We start from the raw sequence: 25,711 nt of genomic DNA on the forward strand, positions 1-25,711 counted from the left end.
TATATGTACATACATACATATTCCAATTTTTTGTACTCGAGGCTTATTGGTTAAATCTTTTTTTGTTTATGCATTAAACGGAGTACTGTAATTCAACCTATTCTACGTCCTGTAGCTATTGATTTGGTACGTTTTATAACTCATCCTACCTAAAATTTTGATTGTGGAATCACTGTATGTTATATGTTTTATTCTTGGAAACACCAGAATTTGCTATTTATTTGATATTTTGTTAAATTTGACATAATTTTATAAAATATCAAATCAGTTGTCATGATTATGGGTAGTAGATTGATCTCAGTAGTTGAGTAATTTTTCAAAAAGCTACTTTTTTCGTTTGCTTGAGTAAAAATATGGTGAAGTAGTGCCACTCTTACTCAAGTAAAATTTTTGGGCACCCTTCACACCCTCTTTATATTTATATAAAGTGATACTTTTCACAATAGGCAATGTCCACTCTTGCATATGCATGCTCTTTTTGCTTTCAATTTGCAGCTGGTACCCCTGAATTTCCAACCGAATATTATTTCTGCTCTATTCTATGTAATAAATCTGGTTTCCGCAATACATTTATTCAGGAGATTTAAAGAAAATGAATCAGTGTTCTGTAATAAAAAATTTTCACAGGCCATGTTGAAGCCATTCCTGTCACAACATCATTTTGAGACTTTAATCCAGTGGTCTCCAACTATGGTCCTTAAGATCTACTGACCTGCAGGTTTTAGATGCATCCCTGCTCTAACGCAGCTGAACCAAATGGTCCTTTACCACATTTGCCAAATGTAACGGCATGCTGAGGTAATTCAGTCATTTGAATCGGCTGTATTCGAGCAGGGATGCACCTAAAATAGTAGATCTCTAGGACCAGGTTTGGAGATCCCTGTTTTAATCCATGTTCTCATTTCGGCTTAAAAGATGCTTAGTAGCTCAATTACAGCTGGTCCAAAATGCTGCTGTTTGTCTTTGAATTGGTATCAAATAATGATTATTTTTGTTCAGTTTTAAGAGGAGTCTGTAATCTGTTTTTATTCTATTATGTTTAGAATTATTAGAGTTTTAGGAAAGTTAAAGCGCTTGAGTTGTATCTTAAAGCGCTATATAATTAAAGTATAGTTGAAACACTATTAAAACTCTCTTAACCACTGCGCATCAGGTTGTTTTCTTATTAATCATATATTTAGAGAAATCAAAAATACTTGAATGTCACCTTTACTTACACCATTGTAGTTTGTTAATTAAGAATTTGTGCTACACTTTTTTAAAATATCAGCAGATGGATATTCATTAGAGTCACAACACAATTTTGCTTCGACAAAAACAGGTATGAAGCAACAAAAACTGCTAAAGTTGAGGAGAGGAAAAAGGGACAAAATAACCAGCTACTTTCAAAAACACGCAAGAAAAAATATGCACCCAAGTCTAGAAGTATGTGATTTCTTATTTTTAGTTAGATGAGCACAATCTTACATGTAAAGGGGGGCGTAGGAAGTATTCCAGCTTGAATCCTCGTTTCCGTAGAGCAGGGTCAGCTGACACAATGTTTGTAACATCATAACCATCTGCACAGAGCTTAAGATATAGAAAAGATATGCATGACATCAATAAAAGCTTTATCATCACTGGTCGATGTATCTTTTATGCTCACAAATGGAAATGGCAGACATGGACAACAGTTTCTATGACATAAAAGACGAGGAGGCATAAAAAATGGGATAAAATGTGTAATTTTCTTTACAGAATAAAGGTATATATTATATGTCCTGAGTGCAGAAAAAAGATAGCTATGATAGGCTACAGAGATCCAATAAAAGGGACAAGGACAGATGAGATTCTCTCTCCCACACATCACTTTGTCCACTGCTCTTTTATTCTCCTGGCCTTCCTCCACAAACCGCCAGAGAAACGTCTTGTCTTGCTTTTCTTCTTAAACTAAAAATTTTCTCAAGCCTTTTCTAAGAAAGAGAAGTACATCCACAAAACATACTATTTGTCTAATCTGTGTGAGGACAGTAAGTCCTTTCATCCCACAAAAACGATTCTTAATATTGCGAAATCAGCTGGCAGGTAAAAAAAAAACAACAACAAATCACCTTGAGGGGTTGTACAGTTATGAGATTAGGCGTTTAAAACATGTCACACCTTGTTGCAATGAGCCGTTGTAGAAAAGTGTGGTAGACAGAGGTTGAAGACCATGTTTTCCAACCTGCGAGGCACAAAGTGAAAAAACAAACCAACACAATACTTTCTGTCACGTACAGGTAACATAAGGCCAAGGCAACATCTTTTATTCAGCAAATCACAAAATTAAGATAATATGAACAGAAATTTTTACACAAGCCTTGCAAACTAAAAAAATTTAATGATCAATCGACATCAAACATCCTTCCATCTCCCTTCACTAAAAGGAAAATGGTAACTTTCTCTCCCATATTTACTATAAAGCAGCTAAGTGAATCAAATTCAAAGGAGACAGGTTAGCAGCTCTGCAGCATATGTTAGCCTTGATGAAATGCTATTTCATAAACCAGATGACCTTTGTAGTTAAGATCAGCACTGCAAGAAACTATTCACGCATTATGCAATTAAATTAGGTGGCAAATGATATTCCCTACATTTATGCATTTATTTATACAGGAAGGTCTTTTCAAATAACAAACATCTACAATAAATTATACATTTTATGGCTACACTTCAGTGGTCTTAAGGTTTTTATGTGACAACTTGCAGCTTCGCAATTTTACATTACAGCACTACATTACTCAGTGCTTCCTGTTCCTGTACAGAGAAAAGTCCGGTGGTTCCAGGGTTTTAAAATATAGAAACAATATGAATGGTTTTTAAACCACAATGTTTAAAGCCTTGACACCCGTGACATTTTTTTGGTTCAGGAGGAGCCTGAAACAGAATCAGACGATCGTATCTTTAGTATTCATCTGTGTGTTTTGGTTCTTGATGCCCCAACTCCAGCCTCCTTGACCTGCTAGTGAAGCACCCCCAAATTCTTTAATGGATTTTGTTGCTGATGCACCTTTTCCAGCCACACTTCTTCCTTCCACTCAATTTTCTGTTATAATGTGTGAATCCAGAACTCTTTGAACAACCAGCTCCTTTGGCAATTACGTTTTTGACTAACCACCCTTGTGAAAGGTGTCAAAGACCGTTCTCTGGACATCTGTCCAGTCAACAGTCTTCCCAATGATTGTATAACCTGCTGACCTACAGTAAGAGACATTTTGAAGGCTTTGCAGGTGTGTTGGGTTAATTAGGCCAATTAGACTGGGACATTGAGTTTTTTTAATTATTAATTTATTTTATTTTTTTGTCCTACATTTACAAATATTAACATTTAACATCGTTACTGCAACTTTAACAGCAAAATGTGCTTTGTTCGGATGATATTGCTGAGAATCTGGAAACAACCGAAGCAGATGGATTTAGGGTGGAAACAATGGCTCAATCTATGGAAAAGCATCTTACACCCACTGTTGGGCATGGTGGAGGACTTGAGATAATATGGGCCCGACTTTCTTCCTAAAACCTTGAAAACTTTTTTTTAGAAGTTGATGTGAGTCTTTTGTCTTTAAGCTGTAAATTGATGCACAAATATAGACAAATTCATGAAAGCTTCATGTCCAATTCAACGCCCTGACATCCTACAGGAAAGCTGTAGTGTTCACTAAAGAGGAAAAAGCCTCACAATATGTTTCTAATCTAATTGATTTTCTCTCTAATGAATATCTACTTTCAAATTGAAAATAGTAAATTTGTTCGTAATTTTTCTGCAATGAAAATGATTAAGCAGTCGCAGGTTAAAATAAAAAGAGACACTATATATATATATATATATATATATATATATATATATATATATATATATATACTAATATATATATATATATATAAATATATAATATCGAACCATATAAGCTATTATTATTTGTTGTAGTAGCAGAAATAAACCGGTGGTTTCTGTTAGCCTTAAGCTGGACTAACCTTAAATAAATGGGTAAAACGTTTATCATGCAAACACTTGCCTGTTCGGAGCCTATTTTCTCTCTGGTTGTATTTTTAAAGCAGTTAGCAACGCGCTAACTTCACACAAACACAACATCCGGTATTTCTACAGAAGCTGAGGAGGGTCATACTTTCTTTCTTCCTTTCTCTCGTCTCAGTTTCACCTATTCGCTTTGAGATAGCTTGTTGAAATTAACATTTTCTTTTATTACAAATTATTTACAATGGCGTATATTGAAAATAATTTCATAATATTGTTTTTATTTCTCTTGTTGACGCACCTGCAATGACGCTTTGTCTCAGTTTCCTTCTCATCCTGTGCAAGGACAGGAAGGGCTGGAAATCCTTATAAGATGCAAGGCACAGTTCAAAGCCACCTGAGTACAATGAATAGTGTTGAATGAAAGAACTCAGCTTATTTTTATTTGAATAATATTAAAATAAAAGTGAGGAATATGTGTACATATGGAGCTGCACCCTAGGCTCTGGATTATTCTCTACAGAATCTTTTATCTGGGTGATTTTAGGAAACAATGAAGAGGATTTGTTTGACTTCTAACAGTTTATAAGAGATTATTAAGACTAAACCATAACTTGATGTCTAATAAATTAAGTAAAAAGAATCACCACACAAATGAAATAAATATTTGTCACACCATTAAAAAGACTTCCTCATAGACAAAAAACTCTGAATAATTCACATATCTTTATTAGTTTTGTTGAATCTGAACAAATGAATGGTTTTAATCAAGCCAGAGCAGTACTACTAACATAAATGCAAACAATAAAGTTTTGAAACATGTATAAAACCAGAAGCATTTTGCTTTCTAAACAATGCAATACTGCAACTACATCACCTACATCAAAAGGAACATTGTTATTTTTTCATTTTTTGGACAAGGTTGCTATGATTGCACCATTATGGTCAGCCTATCGGCTCGCTACACATTTAAAAAAAAAAAAAAAACACAGAAAGAAAAGCTAAGATGGCACGCACTTTTTTCATCTTTCAATTCACCATAATATAATAACAGTAATAAAGATGATAATACTATGTAATACCTTAGAGATAAGTTAATATTCTTGAGCAACATTTTTTTTTTATGCTGGCATAAACAACAGTTATAAAAGCCATGATATCCACATCTGACTCTACTGTACATCATAACTCGTGTAGGACACTACATAGTGCAGTTAGCCTGAATACTCTCCTTTAAAAGGCAAACCTCTCAATTTTACTGTTTTTTTTTTACTTCCTTGCCCTCTGCTTTTGTCTATGCAAATTATACAAAAGCAAGTAAGAGCCTTACTAGATATATATACTCACCCTCAGTTTAAAGTTCCAGTCCCACAAGCTTTATGTAGCTTTTAAATTATACAACCCAAATTCAAAGAAGTTGCAACATTGTGTTAAATGTAAATAAAACAACAATGCAATGATTAGAAAATCTTCTAAACCTATATTTTATTCACAATATAACAGAAAACACTGGTGACTGTTAACCATCCATCATCTTCCCTCTTATTTTAGATCAAGTATTTAAGGTAACAGCTCTGCGATGGAGATGCGGACATCTCTCCTCCCTCTATCCTCTGTGGTGAACCTATAGACGAAGCACATTTCAGCCATCTTTACCCAATATCTCATTCCTTCTATCTGGACTCATTTGTTAAAATTAAAGGAAATGAGTGGAACCAAATCAAGGGATTCATGTTTTACCTAAAGTCTGTCTTCACAACCAGCCAAAGCTGTAGTCCACCTGATTGCCAATCATGAACAAGACACCAGGTTCTTTAAAGTGTCCAGCATGAAGCATACACTGACCCCTATCCTGAAGGGTTCACGAACCAGTGGGTGCTGAGGGTCATGGACTGAACATTACTTCATCTGTTCTCCTAACACGAGCAAGTGTCTTGCTTTGGTTACAAAAGGGCTGGAAAGTTCTTAAGAGCAATAAATGCCTGCTGGGAAACCTTTTTTTGGATGTGCAAAACAAATGTGCAATGGACAACCAAATGTCTATTCTTCTGTGGCCAGGATGACATTCACCCTGCTTCTCTTGTATCTGTGGTTTTGACCAGTAAACTCTACCAGGAAGGTTAAGAACTGGGCCACCCTGATAGTTACAACTGAGTTTTTAGTTCCTGATGTAAATATTAAAACCGGTTTTAAGGCTGATTGGTTTCTGATTTTCTTTATTTTCTAAATCACAAAGCCATTGCTTTAAATTGTGTGCATTAAATCGATTATAGTTAGCCAACATTTTTTCCATCTACCAATACCAGGAGTCTTCTTATCTCTCTATAATCTTTAGCCACAAAACACATATATCCGGATGTATATTGTAGAGTCCACTCAGGCTAAAGAGAGTCAATCATTGATGAATGTAATCTTTGGAGTAAAGCAAAAGAAAAATCTACATACTAGCTTCATCTGGACATGCCACAGTCCTCCATGGCTCAATGATTATTTAGAAAAGGCTGAGGCTGACATTTTTCCTTTGGAAACAATGGAAGCTAAATCATACTTTCCTCGCTTGTTTCCAGCTAACTGTTCCAAGGCCTGCCTCTGGAACAAACTGGCACTCACCAGGCTGAAATACTTGCTGCCACAACAAGCAAATACAGCAATCACATGGTAGCAAAATCAATTCCTTCAAGGATCTAAACATAATGAAGCGTAAAAGGGATTTAAGTAATTTTGAGGATTTGTTACCAAAAGAGCTGGTGTATCTACTTAATTATTGACTTAATGAGAATTTCACTATGAACATTCTGGTGGGTTAACATAAGATGAGGATAAAAAAAAAATCCAGCAAGCCATATTTTTGCATACAAAATTATTAACAGTCTGAATTGACCAAGAAATGTGGAATGCCACTTCTAAACACGCAAAAGGCGAACCTTGAAGCAGCCTGGCTACAGAAGCAGGGCACCAGAGTGGGAGCTATTCCTTTAAATTAAGAACAAAAAACAGAGGCTATGATTTACACAGGCGCACCAAAACTGGACAGTAAAAGATCAGAATATTGTTTCCTGGATCATATCAACTAGTTTCAGGGGGAATCTTTAAATTTTAGAGTCATTAAAAGAGGCAATCCTCCTGGTACTTATCAATTGTTCAGCCTGGCAGTGGAGCTGTAGACCAGAGATTTTTGTTGTTCGTGGGCAGATCAAACCTTTTATGAACAAACTGTGCGCCTATCTTATGATGAATGCCCCTGCAGGTTTATTCACACTGCCACAAATCTTAGGTCATCTCATTGGATCTCTTGAACATGATAGTCAGTTCAACATAGTCCTGCGACCTTCACAGTCACCCAGATCCCGATAAAAACCAATTTGAGATGTGGTGGATCATGCAATTCCTGTTATGTTTTTGTGGCCTGCAGATCTGTTGCAACTAGTTGATTGTTATCAGACTAATATGAAAAGCTTGAAGGAATGTTCTGAAGGCAACACTGTCATAAAAATACTAGCATGGAGGTTTTAGATCAAAATAGGTGAGTCATCAGGAGCTGAAGATGGGATATTAATCTCCTCTATAGTCTAATTTATGGGGTTGTGCCATTTTGGCAATTTATTAGCTTCCATATTCAGCATGTTTCCTGTGTCAGGTTGTGAAAAAATACAACTAAAGTATAAATGATTGTCCTTTATATTAATCCTTTATGATTACTGATCTGATACCACTGATCTAAGATCAAGCTGCTCATGTAACAGGTCCAACAACGAAACTTAATCATCTTTCTACGCTTGAGACACTACAGCCCATTCAATGCCAGTAAGTCCTGGATCTGCCCTGGAGTCTCCTCATAGGAGAACTTAACTATAAATCCTCCAAAACAAGGTGCCCAGAAGAAAGCCTATTCATATGCCTAGTCGACAGCTGTTCTTCTCCAAGCTCCCTCTGAGTGACCGGCCAATGAGGTTGAGCCTCGCCATCATATAAAATAAGCTCTTTTTATCCTCTTGAGATTTGCAAATCATTGCATTTTGTTTTCATTTGCATTTTACACAATGTCTAAGAACATTTTGTATAAGGAATGCATCTTTTCTCTTAGCATATCTCTATATTAATATTGCCACTAGTCCCTCTATCTTCAATCTCATAAGCTGAAGCTTTTCATATGTATACACACATGCACACACTCTCTTTCACACTTTCTGACACCCGCACATTTACAATCTATAACTATTATAGGTATTTCTTTCGCAAGTATATCATACATTCTATAAAATTCTTCACTTTGGGGGTACCGACTGCCTGACTGTCTAGTTTCTTGGCTGTGAATGCACAAAGACACAATTATCATAATATTCAAACTCCAACTGTGCGCGTACATTCACGTTCTTGCAGTTCAGTGATGGAGTTCAGCTGGAAACGTGCTCCGGCGACCTGTAGCGTTCCATTTTAGTCACGGAAGAGAATCTGAAGTGAGAGCTGATCCACGTTCTCTTACGTGTAAAAATGCAATCTATACTTGGTTTGGGCTGATTATCTGCGAAGCAATTGTATTTAAATTTAATTAGTAGAAAATATAAATTCTCTTGGTTTTTCGTGTTTTAATGGGTCATATTGGACCCTGTGCATGAAGAATCAGTGTGTGTGTGTAAATGACCTTTGAGGTCAACATCTGCTGAGATTTAAACAGAGAACAGTCCAGCCCTGTATAATAGTCTTGCGCAGCTGGTTTGCTGATATCACTATTAAAGCACTCAAATAAATAAACGCCCTTTCTCTCTTTTTCTTTTTTCGATTCCCAGCATTAGTTCACTCTCTTACACTTGCTGAGAAAGATGGGGTAAGGCGCTCTCTGGCCAAAAATGTAAGTTGACGTCACACACTCTGACCACTAATTCTACTTTTACATAACCAGTGACACAGACTTACAATGAATAAACAGCACAATATATTCTTGTTGATCATTTCCGACAATATCCCTGATTGTCTGGTTAATTTTCTCGCATGGGCATTAAATGATGCAGGTATTAGTGCTGTGATTTGAACTCTTTTTCCTTGGTTTTTTAATGTTTTCCATACATCACCGTGGTGCACGTTTCTGATCATGTAACATGTATCGGTGTGCACCACTAAAAGAGACAGAAAGGCCTCTTAGGAGGGTAAAAATTCAGCAATAATGAAGATTGCAGTTCTTCTTCCTGTTGATATTGTGTTTGTTTCCTGATAGTTTTGTTGCTTTGAAAAAGTGTTTCAGATTGTGGTAGACCTTGTTTTCTACTGTATGCTGAAACAGGGTTTTGTGTAAGAGGTCTTGCCACCTTAAGTTTAGAAAAAAAGAGAGAACTGACTTCACAAAGCTGTGTCTATATCTCTGTTGACTCTATCCTCTCCAGGCGTGAAGGTCCGGCCCAGGGAGGGGCGAGCTGGTGGAGTGATGGAGGACCCTTTTGGTCTTCACAGGGAGGGGAGAGGGTGAGAGCGATGGGACCAGAGATTGACGGAGGACTAGAGATGGAAGGAGGACCAGAGAGGGATGGTGGACCAGAGAGGGATGGTGGACCAGAGAGGGACGATGGACCAGAGAGGGACGGTGGACCAGAGAGGGATGGTGGACCAGTGAGGGACAGTGGACCAGAGAGGGATGGTGGGCCAGACAGAAATGGAGGACCAGAGTGGGAAGCGGGACCAGAAAGGGATGAAGGACCAGAAAGAGAAGAAGGACCAGAAAGAGAAGAAGGACTAGAGAAGGAAGGGGGCTGCTGAGGAGACAAAGGTGACATGGCTGGTGGTGGAGAGTTGGAGGAGGTGGGGGATGTGGTGGTGGTAGTACTAACAGTGGTGGTGGAGCCTGTGGTTTGTTTGCCTCCCAACTGGCTCATTCTTTTTTCCAAAGCTTGGTTTTTCTGTAGAGTCTCCACGTAGCTGAGCTGCAGCTGTGCCTGATATTTCAAAACCCGTTCCTTCTCATCCTGCCAGGTGTGCCGTTCCTGGTCAAAGTTGAGGGCCTGACGTTCCCGCTGCTGGCGTTCCAGGCGTAGTACAGACTGTAGCTGCTCAAGCTGCCTGCGCAGCTCCCCCGCTTCATCCCAGTGACCCTCCTGAGCCCGCTGTGGCTGATGAGCATCCTGACGGATTTGCATGTCCTGGCAGAGTTGGGAGTCATGACGGAGTTGGGCCTCCTGACGCATTTGAGCCTCGTGGCGGAGCTGGGCCTCCTGGCGAAGCTGCGCTTCCTGTCGCATGTGCACTTCTTGGCGTATTTGAGCTTCTTGACGGATTTGGGCCTCGTGGCGGAGGTGAGCCTCCTGCCGGAGCTGGGCCTCCTGGCGGAGTTGGGCCTCTGGTCTGATCTGTGGGTTCTGACCCATCTGAATGTCCTGTTGCATATGGGTATCCTGTCGGTGCTGCACATCTCGCCACTGAGCTTCCTCACGCTGCTGCCTCTCCTGTCTCTGGGCTTCCTGCCTTTGAGCTTTAGCTTCGTCACTTTGCAGGCTGAGCAGCGTGTCAGATGTGGGGGTGAGTGAGTTGGTGGAGGGCTCGGTTGGGTTTCGGGGGCAGTGGACAGTTCCCCATGGTGGCAGCAGCCCTGCTGCAGCTAAGTTAGGGCTCACAATCACTTCTGCCCCCCTGCTTGCTTCACTGAGGGCACGCTTTAAACTTAGTACCTCTGCCTCAAACACACCCAGCTTCTCTCTTAGGATGGACACCTGCAGAGAAAATGAGCAGCCTGATGTTAATGAAGACTTTTAGTTTTCAGATTTAGTTCATAGTTCTAAAAGATTAGTGTGCCACATTTTGCAGCAAATACAAGTACAAGCCTTCCCGGGTATGTGTCTACTGGTTTGGCACATCTAAAGAGAGAAATGTTTATTGTTTCATTCATGGATTTCAGTCTGAATTTTGACTGGGCCATTCCTAATGAGGGATATGCTTTATGCTTTGCTATTCTATCGTGGCTCAGGCTTTTTTGTGTGATTTGCTGTGTTTCCATTAGCCATTATATTTCGCAAAATTGTAATTCGAAAACTAATTTGTTATACGGAAATAATTTAGAAAAAAACTCACGTTTTAAGTTTCTCCACTTCGATGAGGTGTTTTTTTTCTGTCCTATCAAAATTCTTACTTTTTCACAAAAATGCAATGAAAAAACTTCTCTCGCATCAAAGGAGAGAGATTTGCAGCTGTACTGACTGCCTTGTAAAAAGATGAAGAGGACCGGAAATAGTTGTACGATGGTGCCCAGTAGAGCCATGGCTGAAATATGGATATATCTTGCGTTTACATCCGCAGCTGCCATGTAGTTTTCAAGAGTTAATGCGTGAACAAACATATTCACATGCTAATTTAATTGTATTTGTTGTTTAATGGAAATACAGCATTTGTGAAACTTTGCATTTTTGAAATGATCAGAATATCAACTTAGATTTGTACACATTTGTAATGCAAATGCAGCAAATATCCTAATAGCAGATTAAAATTTTGCAAACACTTTAAAGCTTTTGTAGCAGGTTTGACCTGTTATAAACTCTATCATTACTCTCACAAACCCACACCAGGTTGACCGTCACTAGCAAAGAAATGTTTCTACAAAACTTGATACTGCCACTGGGTGTTTCATGGGGCTTCTGTGATTGATGCTCTCTTTGATCCGCCCTTTAAAAGATGGAGGACCATTATCCTGCCAAGTTTTTCAGCTCCCATTGATGGTTCATTCAAATTGTTCATGAGATAATTTAGCCATAGAGAAAAGACATGTTGAAGCTATTTCATATACTGTTGCTCAATCCCTAATTTGTTCCCAGCTCTCAGACAAGCTTTTTGAATCCCTCTTGAAGGACTTTGAGGATTGCACTTTCAGCAGTGTAGATCTAGTCATGCATTTACCAATCCTGAAAGCTCAGAGATTGGGAATCAGTTTTTGACTTGTGTATTGAACATTATGTATCAATTTTCACAAACCCAAGGCAGCCAACAAATTCTGGCTACCCTCAGAGGATACTTTGTAAGTTAAAAATCGTCACAATTATGGAGAAAGTAGTTTCCTGGATTTTATCTGCAAAACTAAACTTACAATATGTATAAAGGATTATTTGACCCATGAAGTGGTGGTTTTGATACAGAAAATATGATTATTTTTACAGAACAGTATTACATATGGGACACCCCCATTAGAATAAAACCTGAATGAGTTTTGCACGACATTTCTTGTGCATAAAATTAGCAGCTGCTGCCCCCTAGTGTTGAACAGATGGACTAGTGGGTTATGCAGTATTTTCCCTCACCATTAATTTTTAAATTTGCTGGATTTTCATTGTTTGTAGGATGCATGGGGGCTTTATAGTGTCAATTATAGGTGTGATGCCTCTTCCTTTAGCAGTCGTGTATAACTCCTAGATTTCTAGGCAGGAGGCAGAGAAGAGATCTATATAAGAAACACCTGACCCATTAAATCACAGGTCCCCAACTCTGATCTCTGTCATTCTGCATGAAGTCCCCAAGGACCAATATTGAGGGCCAATTCTCCAACATAAAACCACGATAATATAGTAATCAGGGTTTTTTTCGGGCATGTTTCATAAACAGGGTGACTTTGTCAAAGCTTGCAAAAAATAAAAGAACTTTTTTTTTCATAAATACAAAGACATACTTATTTTCTCAATTGTATTGATTTCCTACCTACAACCTTAACCTTTAACATATTATTAATTTGCATGACCAGACAGGGCAACATATATTTATCCCCATGCATTAGGATAGATATTCTTACATTATTTTTTTTTAAATATGAGGACCCACTTATATTAAATCTAACTATTATTTTTGAAAAATAGCTTTTTGTATGTATTAAGCTTGCTTTGCTCCAGCGTCAAACTTCAGTTTTAGTGCAAAACAATGTTGATGGGTTGTTTAGGTACCTGATTAATAAATCTCGCAGAACTTTTGCGATATGATAAAATAAAATGTTTGCTCTGATATCCCACCTCAGACAGCGTCCTTCTCAGCTCGCCTTCACACTTCTCCAGTTCCAGACACTTTGTGCTGTAGGAGTCCTTCAGGCCCAGCATGACCTCCTCTCGCTCCCTCAGCTGGGCATTGAGCTCCTTCAGCTGGCCCCTCAGGGCCACCATCTCTCCGGCCCGCTGGGTCACTTCAGCCTGGCTTTCCCGGAGCTGCTGCTTCAGCAAGGAGATCTCACCTGCTTTCTGACACACCTGCCACAGCAACCATGTGTGAGTTGTATAAATCTTTTGTATTTTATCTTTGTATTACTGGCACAATGATGTCTAAAAGAACATATATTTGTCATAGCGTAACTTTACACAGGACATTTTTGATAAACAATCTAATTTAATAGAAACATTTCTTTTTTCAGATCACTATTACCATAGCTGATGGCAAGTCTAATAAAATACATGTAAAAAATGTTTTAAATTTATACTTTATATTTTTAGATTGATGAATGTACGGGGAGTTTTATTAAGTAATTCATAGTTCTTGCTTCTTTGTGGAGGGAACATGAAGTTAAATACAGTAGAAGCTTGTTTTTCTGAAAAGGCACAGATGTTGAAGGCTCACCTCTTAATCCTACCTGGATGTAGGCCTGCAGAACTTTTACACAAGAAAAGGGAGAAAACTCATGTCTCACCTCCCACTTGGTCTCTTCCAGACGAGGCAAGATGTCAGCTTGTTCTTTCCTGTAATCCAGACACTTTCTCTCCAGCTCCTCCCTCTGAGCCAGCAGAGCTGCCATCTCCTCCTGGAGTCTCCTCTTGTCCTGGGACAGACGCGTTATCTGGGCCTGCAGGGCGGTCTGGGAGCGCTGAGCCCGGCGGGTAACCTTCAATAGAAGATAGATATACAATTTACAGCCTGCAAAAGTATATGGATCCCTTAAACTTTAAGCCTTTCTGAGGTTTATTAAGATTTCTGACAAAAGGAAAAAAGAAAAAAAAAATGTCTGAAAAAAAGTGAAAAGTCCAGCATGGATTTATATTTAGACCCATTTATTAGAATCCTGCTCAGCCAATTGCTTTCAGACATCCTCTAATTAGTAGATGGATTTAATGTTATTTAACATTATTATAAATCCAGCTGTTCCATTGAGAAGTTTATTATAGATCATTGTTGATCTAACAGCATCATAAAGAACAAGGAAGATTGCAGAACATCAGGAATAGACATGTAGAGATGTTCAAAGTAGATTTAGAAGAACAATCCACTGGACTTTGTTTCCAAGTTTAAAGACTATTGCTTCCTTTCCAGGGCGCTTTTTCAATTCATAATGTCACAATAAAAAAAGAGCTTCATGGATGGGAAGCTTAACATCTTGAAACTTGGAAACAAAGTCCAGTGGATTTTTCTTTTAACTTTTTTGGAATGACTATGATCTGCTTGACTGAGAATCTTCATCCGCATAAAGTAGATTAAGATTATAAAACAATATAATCTGTTAAACCAAAATGGAAGACTGCAATCCAAGAGGGGACAAAATATATTATTCTGTGAATAATCAGCCAACCAGGTGAAACATTGTTAACTCTGGAGGAGCAACAGAGATCCACAGCTCATGTGCGATAATCTATAGACATGTAGACATCTATAGTAGTTCCTTGATTAGAGCAACATCCCTGACTTCTGTTGAATAAACCTTTTGTGTTTTCATGCTTACTCCTGTGTGGCTGGATTTATGGTTCTCCAGTAACAGTACTTACAAACTTTGTTAAAAAAAATAAAAAATCAGTCCTATTTATCAAGAAAAATGGGCAAATGTGCCAGAAGCTAGAGGTAGAAGCTATGAGATGGAGACTCAAATGACTTATGGCTATGATGTAGAACATGCACAGTTTAGGTTTAGGATCTTTATTTTTTGAACGCACTGTTAAGCCACATTTTATTTCCCTGCTATTTAAATTGACCCCTTCCTTTAAATACAAACTACATATGTTCAAATTTGTAGTTGTAACATACAAATGTTAAAATGTGAAAGAGTGAATAAAATTTGCATAGTTTTATAAGGTAGAGTATGCATAATGCTGCATTTCTTGGTTGGTACCTGAAGCCATGTAGGTCTTTGCCAATTGTGTTTTTTTAGGAAAAGCTTAGGTTTAGATGCATTTAATCATAAAAATAGCTATTATATAAAGTGAAGTTATCAGACAGGACAGCAGCAGTTGGTTTCATCAAAAACAATTATGAGTCCAAATACAGAGGAAGTTGAGCACCTTACATTTGCATCAATGTGAAAATGACTAAGGAGATGGTGGTGGATTTCAGAAGGAACAAGAATCCTACTCATCTCCTGTACCTTAGAGGAGCAGCTGTGGTGCTGGTCTCCAGCTACAGGTACCTGGTTGTGCACTTATCCACTGATCTCACCTGCAGTGCAAGCACTTCCTGTCTGGTCAGGAAGGCCAATTGACATCTCTGCCTCATCAGAAAGCTGCATAGATCTGGATTTAAGAGCTTAGATTTTTCTACCCTGCACCTCATAGACTGCTGAACTCCAGCTTTACTTAAATCAGCTTCATCTATTTCTTTCTTTTCTCAAATATAAAATAGACACTTGAGTCCAAATTTCACACTACAAACATGCAAATCTTTAGTAGTATGACAAACAAAATCCCTTGCATTCTTGTTGAATCACATAGAGGAATGCATTGCATGGCTGTGAAAATGAACGTTTCTCAGGACTTCAGATGTTCCTGAAAAGACTAATAACTTTTCACTTTGTCCCAATATAAGAACCTCCCTATCTACCTCATTCAGCTGCAGAGCAAATGGTGTAGATCTAAGCCTATTGGTTGTCATCAATCGCTAAAAGTGAAACCTTCCAATTGTGAGGATTTATATCCCTGTTCCTTCCACAATATCTACAGAACTTTAGTCAAATATCAGGAGGTTCAATTAATAAGTGAAAGAGGAGAGGAAGCAGCAAGAGGTACAAAGGATCTGCTGTAACCCAGTAAGCTTAAGAGCAGCATGTTATAACAAATTCAGGAGAGAGAAAATTGTACTATCTGAACAACATATGTTGATCTACCAGGGAAAAATAAACAACTGTTTGTGTGGCAGCATGAGATGCTTAGTTTTCGTGCATTTCTTTTGTGGATCAATAGCTCTGAATGGAAGTACCATGAGACAAAGTACACAATGTCTCATGTGAATGAGGTTACCTGCTGCAGACGTGAAGCATAGTTCTGTCTCAGCTCGTCCATCTGTCTCTCCCAAACACGCTGCTTCTCTTCAAACACCTGAATGATGGCTGCCTCACTTTGGTCCAGGTTTCTGCGCATGTGCTGCACCTGCAGAAAAGAGACAAGAAATGGATTAACAGCTCAGTGTGTATGAGTGTAAGAGGACGAGTGTAAGAGGACGAGTGTAAGAGGACGAGCAAAATCATCCAGCTTTTTTAATAGATTTCCACAATTTCTGTTTACTCTGTAGGGTTTTTTCCCTCATCCTTTCCAGGAAACGTGGCATTTGTGAATGTCCACTCACCTCTTGCTCTTTCTCCCACAGCCGGTCTTCGAGGTCCTGGATGATGTCATCAGAGGAGGGGGAGGGTCGTAGAGGAGCTGGGGCGTCGCTCAGGTGGCTGAGCCTCTGATAGGATGAAGAACTCTTCCCTGAGGAGGACCGACCGCTGTCTGAGGCGCTCAGCCCATTCTGCAGGATAAAAGCCCAACATGACGATAATGCTTCACCACAACATTAGACCTGAGCTATACTGTACATGAGCCAGGCAACAGCCTTACCTGGTAGGTGGGCTTTTCCAGTTTGTCCAGACCTGCAGCTGCCCCCGCCATGCCCAACCTGTTAATGTGGCTGGTAGAAGCACTGAGGGGCCCTAAGACTGCTGGGGGCCCACAACCAGACCCCGAGCCTGTGTAGGTGGGCAGACTAGTCAGGGAGTTTCTCCCTGAATCTGACATTCCTCCCTGAACTACTTCAGTACCATTTCCCCCTCCATCGCTTCTACTCACCCTAACTGGACTGTCTTGGTCCAGGAGCAGAGCCTCTGGCACCTCACCTGTCTCCCCTACTCCTGCATCCCTGCCCCTCCTGCCTACTCTGCCCTCAGAGAAGCCCTCGCCCCTGGTGTCAGTCTTTCCCTCACTCCCGGCCCCTCCTGCCTGGCCCACCAGATTTTGCATGGAGTGAAAGCTTTTGGGAACCACCGGCTTGAAGGCAGAGGGACGGACGAGGCCTGAGGTGCTCTGCATAGCCTGCGAACGAGAAGGAGGAGGCAGATACATGTTAGACAATACCTGAGCCAAACTGACCTGAGAGTTATGCAATGTGAAGAAAAGCAGTTTCAGTTAAAAGTTTATAACACCAATCATCAGAGCAATTGTGAAATTGAGATGCATCTGTGAACTTTATTAAAGTATTTTACACTTTATTTCATTTTTGGAAGCTGCTTGGGTATCACTTTAACGTGGATTACAGTCGAATCCATGGAACCATTCCCAGAGTCCCATTGTGTTCGCCTAAACAATATCGTGGCTGAAAGGCTTAGGCTGAAGCAAAAGCTTATGAATGTTTGCCTTCTTCCAACAAAGTTAAGCTTCACTTAACAACAATAAGCAATTCAGATAATACAAGAAATATACTACACTTGTAATAATTTTAAAATATAATGTTGTGCACAGCTTTTTTTTTTAACTAAGAGAGGATGTACATGACTCTATATGACTCTATATTAGCATTGTTTTACATTTGATTTCGTTTTTGACTTTTTGTAAGGTGAATTAGCATTTATCTCTAAAAATTTGATTTAATTTCTGGAATAGAAAAGAACTTCTCCTTATAATTCACAGTATTTTTTATTTTTTGCTTTGTACATAAACTACATTTTTCTATATTTTGCAAGATCTTTTTATTACATTATATTTATGAATAGTGGATTAGCACGGTCAAAAAATCCAAGATGTTTTTTTAGTACATGTGACTCTTTTTTTAAAAATTATTAGATCATTTTATTTGCCTGTGGCCTTTATTTTTCTTTTACTTTTGAAAGTAGGTAGACAGGAAATTTGAGTAGATAAAGGGGGTGAAGGTCAACAGCCCGGGACTCAAACCTGTGACCAAAGCCTCTGTGCATGGATCATGCTCTTAAACCCTTTGCCACTGCCGCACCCCCAGCACAATCTTTTATATTTTAGTTTTGTAATTTGTTCCTCCTAATTCAACATAGTATGTTAAAAAAGGTGTATTACAGAGTAACTTGTTAAATACAAACCTTTCAAATTTACAATGTTCTTTATGTAAAACTTCCATTGACTTTCAATGTTTTCTTTTAAATGTTTTCAGCTTAGTTTATGAGTAATTAATCTTGTATAGTATTTCTTTGTCCAAATAGAAAAAAAAAACCTTCAACTTCTCAGACCATATTGCTTTTCAGAGGTCATTTGGCAGCTGTGAAGAGTTTTATGTCATAGCCATGCAACACTGACACCGTTTATTCCACAGCTTTCAGTATTACGCTCTAGTAGGCTTGAAGTTTGTTGGTCCCTGAGTTCTTCATGAACTATTTCCTTTGAGGCAACAGTGACAGCTCAGATAAGACAGTTGGATGTTCCTACAAATAAATAACCTGAAACATACCAAAGTTGTTTTATTTTAACAATTACCTCAGACCCTCTGAGAGGCCACTCCAAAACCATGACCTGAACTTTAATGAAAGCTTGTGGATAGAATAACATTATCATTAGTATCAGTTAATGAAGTCTGCAGCATCACCTCCATCTTTGATGTCAAGGGGTTCTTTCATATATATATATTAAGCGGTGTTATTTAAAATGTTTTCCTGCAGGAGAAGGGTTCTAATGTTACTTTGTTTTTTTGTTTGTTTTATACTCAAAAAGAAAAAAAATAATATAAGAAACTTTTGAGTTGTGGAAACATTCGTTTTGTTTTGCAGCATTTCTACCATTATCTGAAACATGCAGAAACCTTCAAATCAGAAAAAAATTCATTTACAGCAAATATAATCGAAGAATCTAAATAATAAAATGCTCTGAATATTTGTTTCTTTTAAGCCTTCAATTCCCTTATTGAAACATTTGCAGTTGAACATAAATCCAAAGATAATTTTGTTACATTTTAACAGTTAGGGTTGTTTTTATTGATGTTATTACAATTAAAGGGCTTCACAAAGACCACAAACTTAAAGGTTCAGAAAGATTTAATTAGCACACAAAACCTGGGAAAAAAATTAAGCAACATCATAAGGAGATGTAATAAGTTGAATTGCAGATATTTTGATTATCTAGGTAATTTATGTTTGTTTGAAAACCTGAATGGATTAGTTAAAAATCACTCTTATGAAAAAATGAATAATAGAATTTAAATTATTAGTCATAGGACTTCCTAGTTTAGGAGTCTGCAACTAATGGCCATAAAGCAACCTGTCAATCAGTTAATCAATCAATTCTTATTAAATAGGGGTCCTCCATTACAAAACCAAGTGTTTAACAGATTTAAAATTCTCAGGCATTTTTCAGTGTTTTAATGCAATATCCAAATAGCATTCCAACAACAGAATGGCAGCATCAGAACATTTTTTAAGTTTGTTTTTTTAACCCTAAATTTTAACCCTAAATTTTTTAAACCTAAATTTGTATCCCTGCCTTTGCTAAACAGTCATATTGGCTCCAAGCAAAGGCAACAATCCCTCTTTCATTGAAAACTGTGTAGTCCCTGTTTTAGACTAAATGTACTGCTCATCTGTGCTTACTCCCATGTTGGAAACCCAAACACCTCAGACATGACGTCTTACTGTATCTAGAACAATTGCTTTAATCCAGGTCCCCTCAAAATATCAGTCGGTTACGATATCCTCTTATCACACTCAGATGTCGACCAAAAAGCTTCAAAAGGTCCAAAAGAGTTTTTTCACAATGCCTCTTATTATATGTAAACATTTTCTAATGTTTCTTGTGTCATTTGGTAAATTAGGACTTTCACTGAACTTAAAATATTTTATAATTACATAATTTTAAACACTTATAAATATGTTAATTTACAAAGTTGCCTTTTTATTCAGTAAAATTATGTTGGGTTTGAAACATTGAGTTGTAGTTAAGAAGCTTTGTCTCTTTCAACTTAAAGGTTGTGCATAATAAAATCTGAAACACATTTTTCTGTAAGCTGTTATGGCGCTGAGGTTTCCAAACTCTGCCTCTGATATGCAGCTCAGTTCCTTGCGATAGCTCCTTCCCTGGAGACTCCAGCTCCCAGAGAGACAGACAGAGTAAACCGCAATCAAGCAAAAAGCCTGAATCAGCTGAGATGGAGTAACGCCTTACCAACTCTATGTTGGCTCAACATTATTATTACTTTTTTGGATACTTATCTAGCTGTTTTTGTGGATTTAATTTGTTTTTCACTTATTGTCTGTATTCCCTCCCTACCACGATTATGTATTCCCTTCACTTAGCAGTTTTTTTAATAGATTATCCGCCAAGACATCGAATGAAGTAATAATAATAATAATAATAATCAATAAATCTTTGATATATACATACACTGCTCAAAAAAATAAAGGAACACGTTGAAAACACATCAGATCTCAATGGGGCAAAAAAAATCATGCTGTTTATTTATACTGATATGGACTAGGTGATGTGTTAGGAACAACAGGATGCCACATCATTTGATGGAAATGAAAATTATCAACCTACAGCGGGCTGAATTCAAAGACACACGAAAAATTAGAGAGAAAAAATGACGCGGCAGGCTAGTCCATTTTCCTGAAATTACATTGCAGCAACTCAAAATGCTATTCAGTAGTTTGTATGCCCCCCATGTGCGTGTATGCATGCCTGACAACGTCGGGGCATGCTCCTAATGAGACGACGGATGGCGTCCTGAGGTATCTCCACCCAGATCTGGACCAGGGCATCACTGAGCTCCTGGACAGTCTAAGGTGCAACCTGGCGGTGTCGGATGGATCGAAACATAATGTCCCATAGGTGTTCTATTGGATTTAGGTCAGGTGAGCGTGGGGGCCAATCAATGGTATAAATTTATTCATCCTCCAGGAACTGCCTGCATACTCTCGCCACATGAGGCCGGGCATTGTCGTGCACCAGAAGGAACCCACGACCCACTGCACCAGCATAGGGTCTCACAATGGGTGCAATGATTTCATCCCGATACCTAATGCAGTCAGGGTGCCGTTGTCTAGCCTGTACAGGTCTGTGCGTCCCTCCATGGATATGCCTCCCCAGACCATCACTGACCCATCACCAAACCAGTCATGCTGAACGATGTTACAGGCAGCATAAAGTTCTCCACGGCTTCTCCAGACCCTTTCATGTCTGTCACGTGTTCTCAGGGTGAACCTGCTCTTATCTGTGAAAAGCACAGGGCGCCAGTGGAAGACTTGCCAAGTTCGGTGTTCTATGGCAAATACCAATCGAGCTCCACAGTGCCGGGCAGTGAGCACAGGGCCCACTAGAGGACGTCGGGGCCTCAGGCCGCCCTCGTGAAGTTTGTTTCTGATTGTTTGGTCAGAGACATTCACACCGGTGGGCTGCTGGAGGTCATTTTGTAGGAGTCTGGCAGTGCTCCTCCTGCTCCTCCTTGCACAAAGGAGCAGATACTGGTCCTGCTGATGGGTTGTAGACCTTCTACAGCCCTGTCCAGCTCCATGGAGTAACTGCCTATCTCCTGGAATCTCCTCCATGCTCTTGAGATTGTGCTGGGAGACAAAGCAAACCTTCTGGCAACGGCATGTATTGATGTGCCATCCTGGAGGAGTTGGATTGCCTGTGCAACCTCTGTAGGGTCCAGGTAGCGCCTCATGCTAACAGTAGTGGCAGTGACCCTAGCCAAACGCAAAACTGGTGAAAAAGAGTCAGAAAAGATGAGGAGGGGACAAAATGTCAGCGGCCTCCACCTGTAAAACCATTCATGTTTTTATGGTAGTCTCGTTGTTGCCCCTCTAATGCACCTGTTGTTAATTTCATTAACACCAAAGGACCTGAAACTGATTAACAACCCCCTCTGCTACTTACCTGACCAAATCAATATCCCAGAAGTTTAATTAACGTGATGCTATACTCTGATTATAAAGTGTTCCTTTAATTTTTTTGAGTAGTGTATATATACACACTCATATACAGGTGTGGGAATTTCCAGTTCTTGATGGACATTACTCTGCAAATTTTAGTTGTGTTTTTTATCCAGCAGACCTGAATCAACTAATGAGATAATTTTAAGGACATCGGAGAAATTAACTTCTTGTTCAGTAGGTAATTCAGCCATTTGATTTAGGTCCACTGGACCAAGGACACATTTTGAACTTGTAGTATACTGGCACAAAGGATGTGTAGTATACTGGCACTAAGGATGTGCCCCCCCCCCCTTGATCTAGAAAAACACAACAATTTTCCTGCTTTTGAAAAAAAAAACATGTGTTATTCTGTGAAAGGAAACAAATCATTTAAAATGTTATTTGATAGATTAGGAGTTTTTTATCAGTATAATTTTATGTAGTTTATCATGCTGTGGTCCAAAAAGTCAAACTACCTGCTCCAGTTTTCCTGACACGGCCATGATCTTGGGTGGGTTGTGGCTGACTGGATTGTTTTCATTGTCGGCTCTGGTAGCAACCATCTCTCTGTGCTGGTGGTGGTTCATGCCCACACTGGTCTTCTCGCTGACTCCTCGACCCACAATGTTTCCACAAACATCCAGACCTGCCGCCTGCATCTGCATCTCCCTCTCCCTCTCTCTCTCCATCCTCTCGTTCTCCAGCCTCTCTCTTTCTCTCTCCCTCTCTCTCTCCCTCTCTCTCTCCCTCTCCCTCTCTATCTTCTCCCTCTCTATTCTCTCTCTCTCCCTCTCCCTGGCTCGCTCCCTCTCCCGCTCCCTCTCCCGTTCCAGCCTCTCCCTTTCCACCCTCTCCCGTTCCCTCTCCCGGTTTCTCTCCCTCTCGCGCTCCCTCTCCAGCCTCTCCCGGTCCCAGTCTCGATCCCGGTCCCGATCCCTGCCCCTCTCGCGCTGCCTCTCCCTCTCCCATTCCCTCTCCCTCCTCACAGCTACGTTCCCACAGTCCAACTGGTTGTTATTGGAGGGGGCGGTCATGGTACATTCAGTGTGGGTTGAGGAGGCTGTCTCTGTTGGCCGGTCAGTCCCAGTGCAGGTCCCAGTCCCAATACTAACACTGCCTCGCTCATCGCTTGATGCCGTTCCATCCGAAATAGTCGCCGGAGGGCGGGGCAGTCGCTCGGCGCTGCAGCTGCGGTCTGCAGGGCAACGGCGAGAGAGAGGAGGGGCTCGGGGCAGGGTGGTCCTGGTGCCCACGGACTTCATGGCAAACTCCTGCTCTCCTGCCACCCCACTGCCAACACTGCCCATAGTGGAGGTCAAAGGTCAGGGATTAGAGGTTAGGAGTCAGGATTGGGGAGGGTCACAGATACATTTGGAAGAAGTGTGGGTCATCACAACCTAATGCAGGTATTGGGGGCACACACACTAGAGGAACACAGAGAAACGAAAGCAGTTATACAATATTATATTGGCAGAATAACTAGTTATACAATATTAGGACAAATAGTGGGCTCCAGTCCACAAACAGGGGCGCCGGTGTTCCTCTGACCACAACGAAAACCACAATGGTTACAAAGATTAGTCTCAATTGTAAAACAAAAGTTAATCTGCAGAGTAGGGCCAATAATACACAGGCACCACTGGAAAAGATGTGTTAAAGCCTTAAAGTGTATTCCTCATACATATTTTTCCATTACCGATTTCTAATGATCAAGTTTCATTAGTCACAACAAGGCCTGAAACCTGGCAGACATGTATATTTAATAAATCACTTAAACGAAATCTGACAACATGACGGAGGCTACAGAGGCTAAAAGATCACAATAAGCAACTGATCTGGTCCTGATTTAAGGGAATTCAACAACAAATGTTAAACAAAATAAGTAACATCCACCTTTCTGTAAAAATGAATACAAAGCAATATCTAAGGCTTCGGAATTCCTGTAAACTACAGTTCAACCAGAGAAAATATGGAAGTAGGTCACACAGGCCTACAAGAATTACTCATCAGCAACTTATCCAGGTGAAGAATGAACCTGAACTATTTTCTAAAGCACTGCAGCCCTTACTTGTATCAGCTGAGGTCAGTTTTAACAACGTGAGGGAATGGGTAAAAATGGCGTCTGCCGGCAGCAGGGCCAATACCACTGCTGTCAAATAGAACATAAAGGCCAGTATCACGTTCATCTAGGGACAACATTTGAAAAACGTATCAACCATAAGGGGGTTGCTTGAGGGACCTCAGGGAATTGGATGGAAAATAATAAAAAGGAAATTAAAATCTATTTATTTGTATCATTATCATAATATATATATAAATTATCTTTAAACATTTACGACAAAGTACAGCTTATAATAATATATTAAGATGGAATAAGGATTCGAAACTGAACTATAAAAGCACACCATCTGTGAGAAAGGACTCTCCCACCTTCTACCTTTTGCAATAATCTACTTGTTTGAGACTAGCTGTACACTCTAAAGGTACTTAAGATAAAGCATGGCTCATGTCTACATGTGGAAAAATACATTAATATAACTCTGACAGAAACACTGAGAGACATTTGATTTCTTTGGTTTCTTATTAATTAGGAATATAATACAATGTTGATAACATGTTAGTTGATACTATTATGGTACACAGGTAATTTATAGTTGAATAGTTGCTAAAAGTGACAAACAAAATCTAAAAGTCTAAAAGATGGCCCCTGGCCATCATCTGATACTGTTAGGGGGTCTATGGTAGGGAAACGTTTGGACACCACCACCTTGACTTACATTTAACTTAAAGGTATAGTGGAGGATCATCAAAATAAATGGTCCTCCTAATTGCCATCACTTCTCTAACCACTAGGCCATCACTGGTCCGCAGGTCCTGCGCAGTGGAGGAGGAGTTACGTGACCAAGGGGGAGATCATCTGCCCGAACGGTCAGTTAACTGAGTTCACTATAAAGTCCACTATATAGTCCCCACTCTATATAGAGATTGAATTGTCCCAATGTCTGTCTTGCCTGAGTACAGGGTCCTTCTGACCTGATTCATGGCAATAAATATTTTTTTAGAAACATCTACAGTATCTCCTAGTCGGTATATTAGTGCATATTAGATGTAGAACATGTTACTGCTCTAATCTTGTGATACAACACCAGTGTCTTCATTCTGACGCTTCCTTTGATCAGCGGTAAGATGCTATAGTGGTCCTTCCTTTCTACAGCCATTGGTATCTACTGCAGCATATTGAAGAAACTCCTATAAAAAGACAAAAATCAATGTAAACTGTAGCTTTCATAAAGTTATACTTTTCTTTATTTATATTTTTAATTTTTTTTCACATATTTGACCATCTATTATTACCCAGAGTTGGAAAATAAAATAAATAATTATAGTTTAAGCTGAGAAAACAGACTGCTACCACCAGGCACTTAAGCTTATTAATTAAGTTTTCTCCAGAACTGTCATATAAGATCAAGATTGGAGGATGTCACATCATAATGTTGCACCAAAATGACTACAGCCAGCTCTGCCCACAGAGATAAAACGTTATGACAGCTCAATGGGGGTTGTTGCCATCCAGAGATAACAATTTATTCACTTTAGAGGACTAAATGGATCTTAAATGTAATATTTATACACAAACATCCATGTTTGTCCATGAGCAACAACAAGGT

General features: G+C 39.4%; 2 protein-coding genes across 5 annotated transcripts in view; both read right to left on the reverse strand.

Moving 5' to 3' along the window:
- Window positions 1-4,114, reverse strand: part of ubox5 (U-box domain containing 5) — a 12,046-nt gene extending 7,932 nt beyond the window's left edge. Inside the window, exons 1-3 of one of the 4 annotated variants that reach the window (XM_015377175.1) lie at window positions 3,994-4,058; window positions 2,140-2,203; window positions 1,468-1,569 (exon numbers count right to left, since the gene is read on the reverse strand). In XM_015377175.1, coding sequence (XP_015232661.1) covers window positions 1,468-1,569; window positions 2,140-2,203; window positions 3,994-4,022 — 195 coding nt within the window. In that variant the 5' untranslated portion in view covers window positions 4,023-4,058. Of the gene's footprint in view, window positions 1-1,467; window positions 1,570-2,090; window positions 3,748-3,993 lie in introns of those variants that run through there. The other 3 variants (XM_015377176.1, XM_015377177.1, XM_015377174.1) reach the window with 3 other exon arrangements.
- A 609-nt stretch (window positions 4,115-4,723) lies between these two features.
- Window positions 4,724-24,896, reverse strand: LOC107086305 (MAP7 domain-containing protein 2). Its single transcript, XM_015377168.1, has 7 exons — window positions 22,520-24,896; window positions 16,738-17,208; window positions 16,481-16,648; window positions 16,156-16,284; window positions 13,629-13,820; window positions 12,964-13,194; window positions 4,724-10,689 (listed from the first exon to the last, which is right to left on the reverse strand). Exons 1-7 carry the CDS (start codon window positions 23,348-23,350, stop codon window positions 9,343-9,345), a joined length of 3,369 nt encoding a protein of 1,122 aa, XP_015232654.1. The 5' UTR covers window positions 23,351-24,896; the 3' UTR covers window positions 4,724-9,342.
- Between the last annotated feature and the right edge of the window lie 815 nt (window positions 24,897-25,711).

Source organism: Cyprinodon variegatus, unplaced genomic scaffold, assembly GCF_000732505.1.
Source record: "Cyprinodon variegatus isolate N-32 unplaced genomic scaffold, C_variegatus-1.0 Scaffold147, whole genome shotgun sequence".
In the NCBI taxonomy this organism is placed as follows: Eukaryota; Metazoa; Chordata; class Actinopteri; order Cyprinodontiformes; family Cyprinodontidae; genus Cyprinodon; species Cyprinodon variegatus.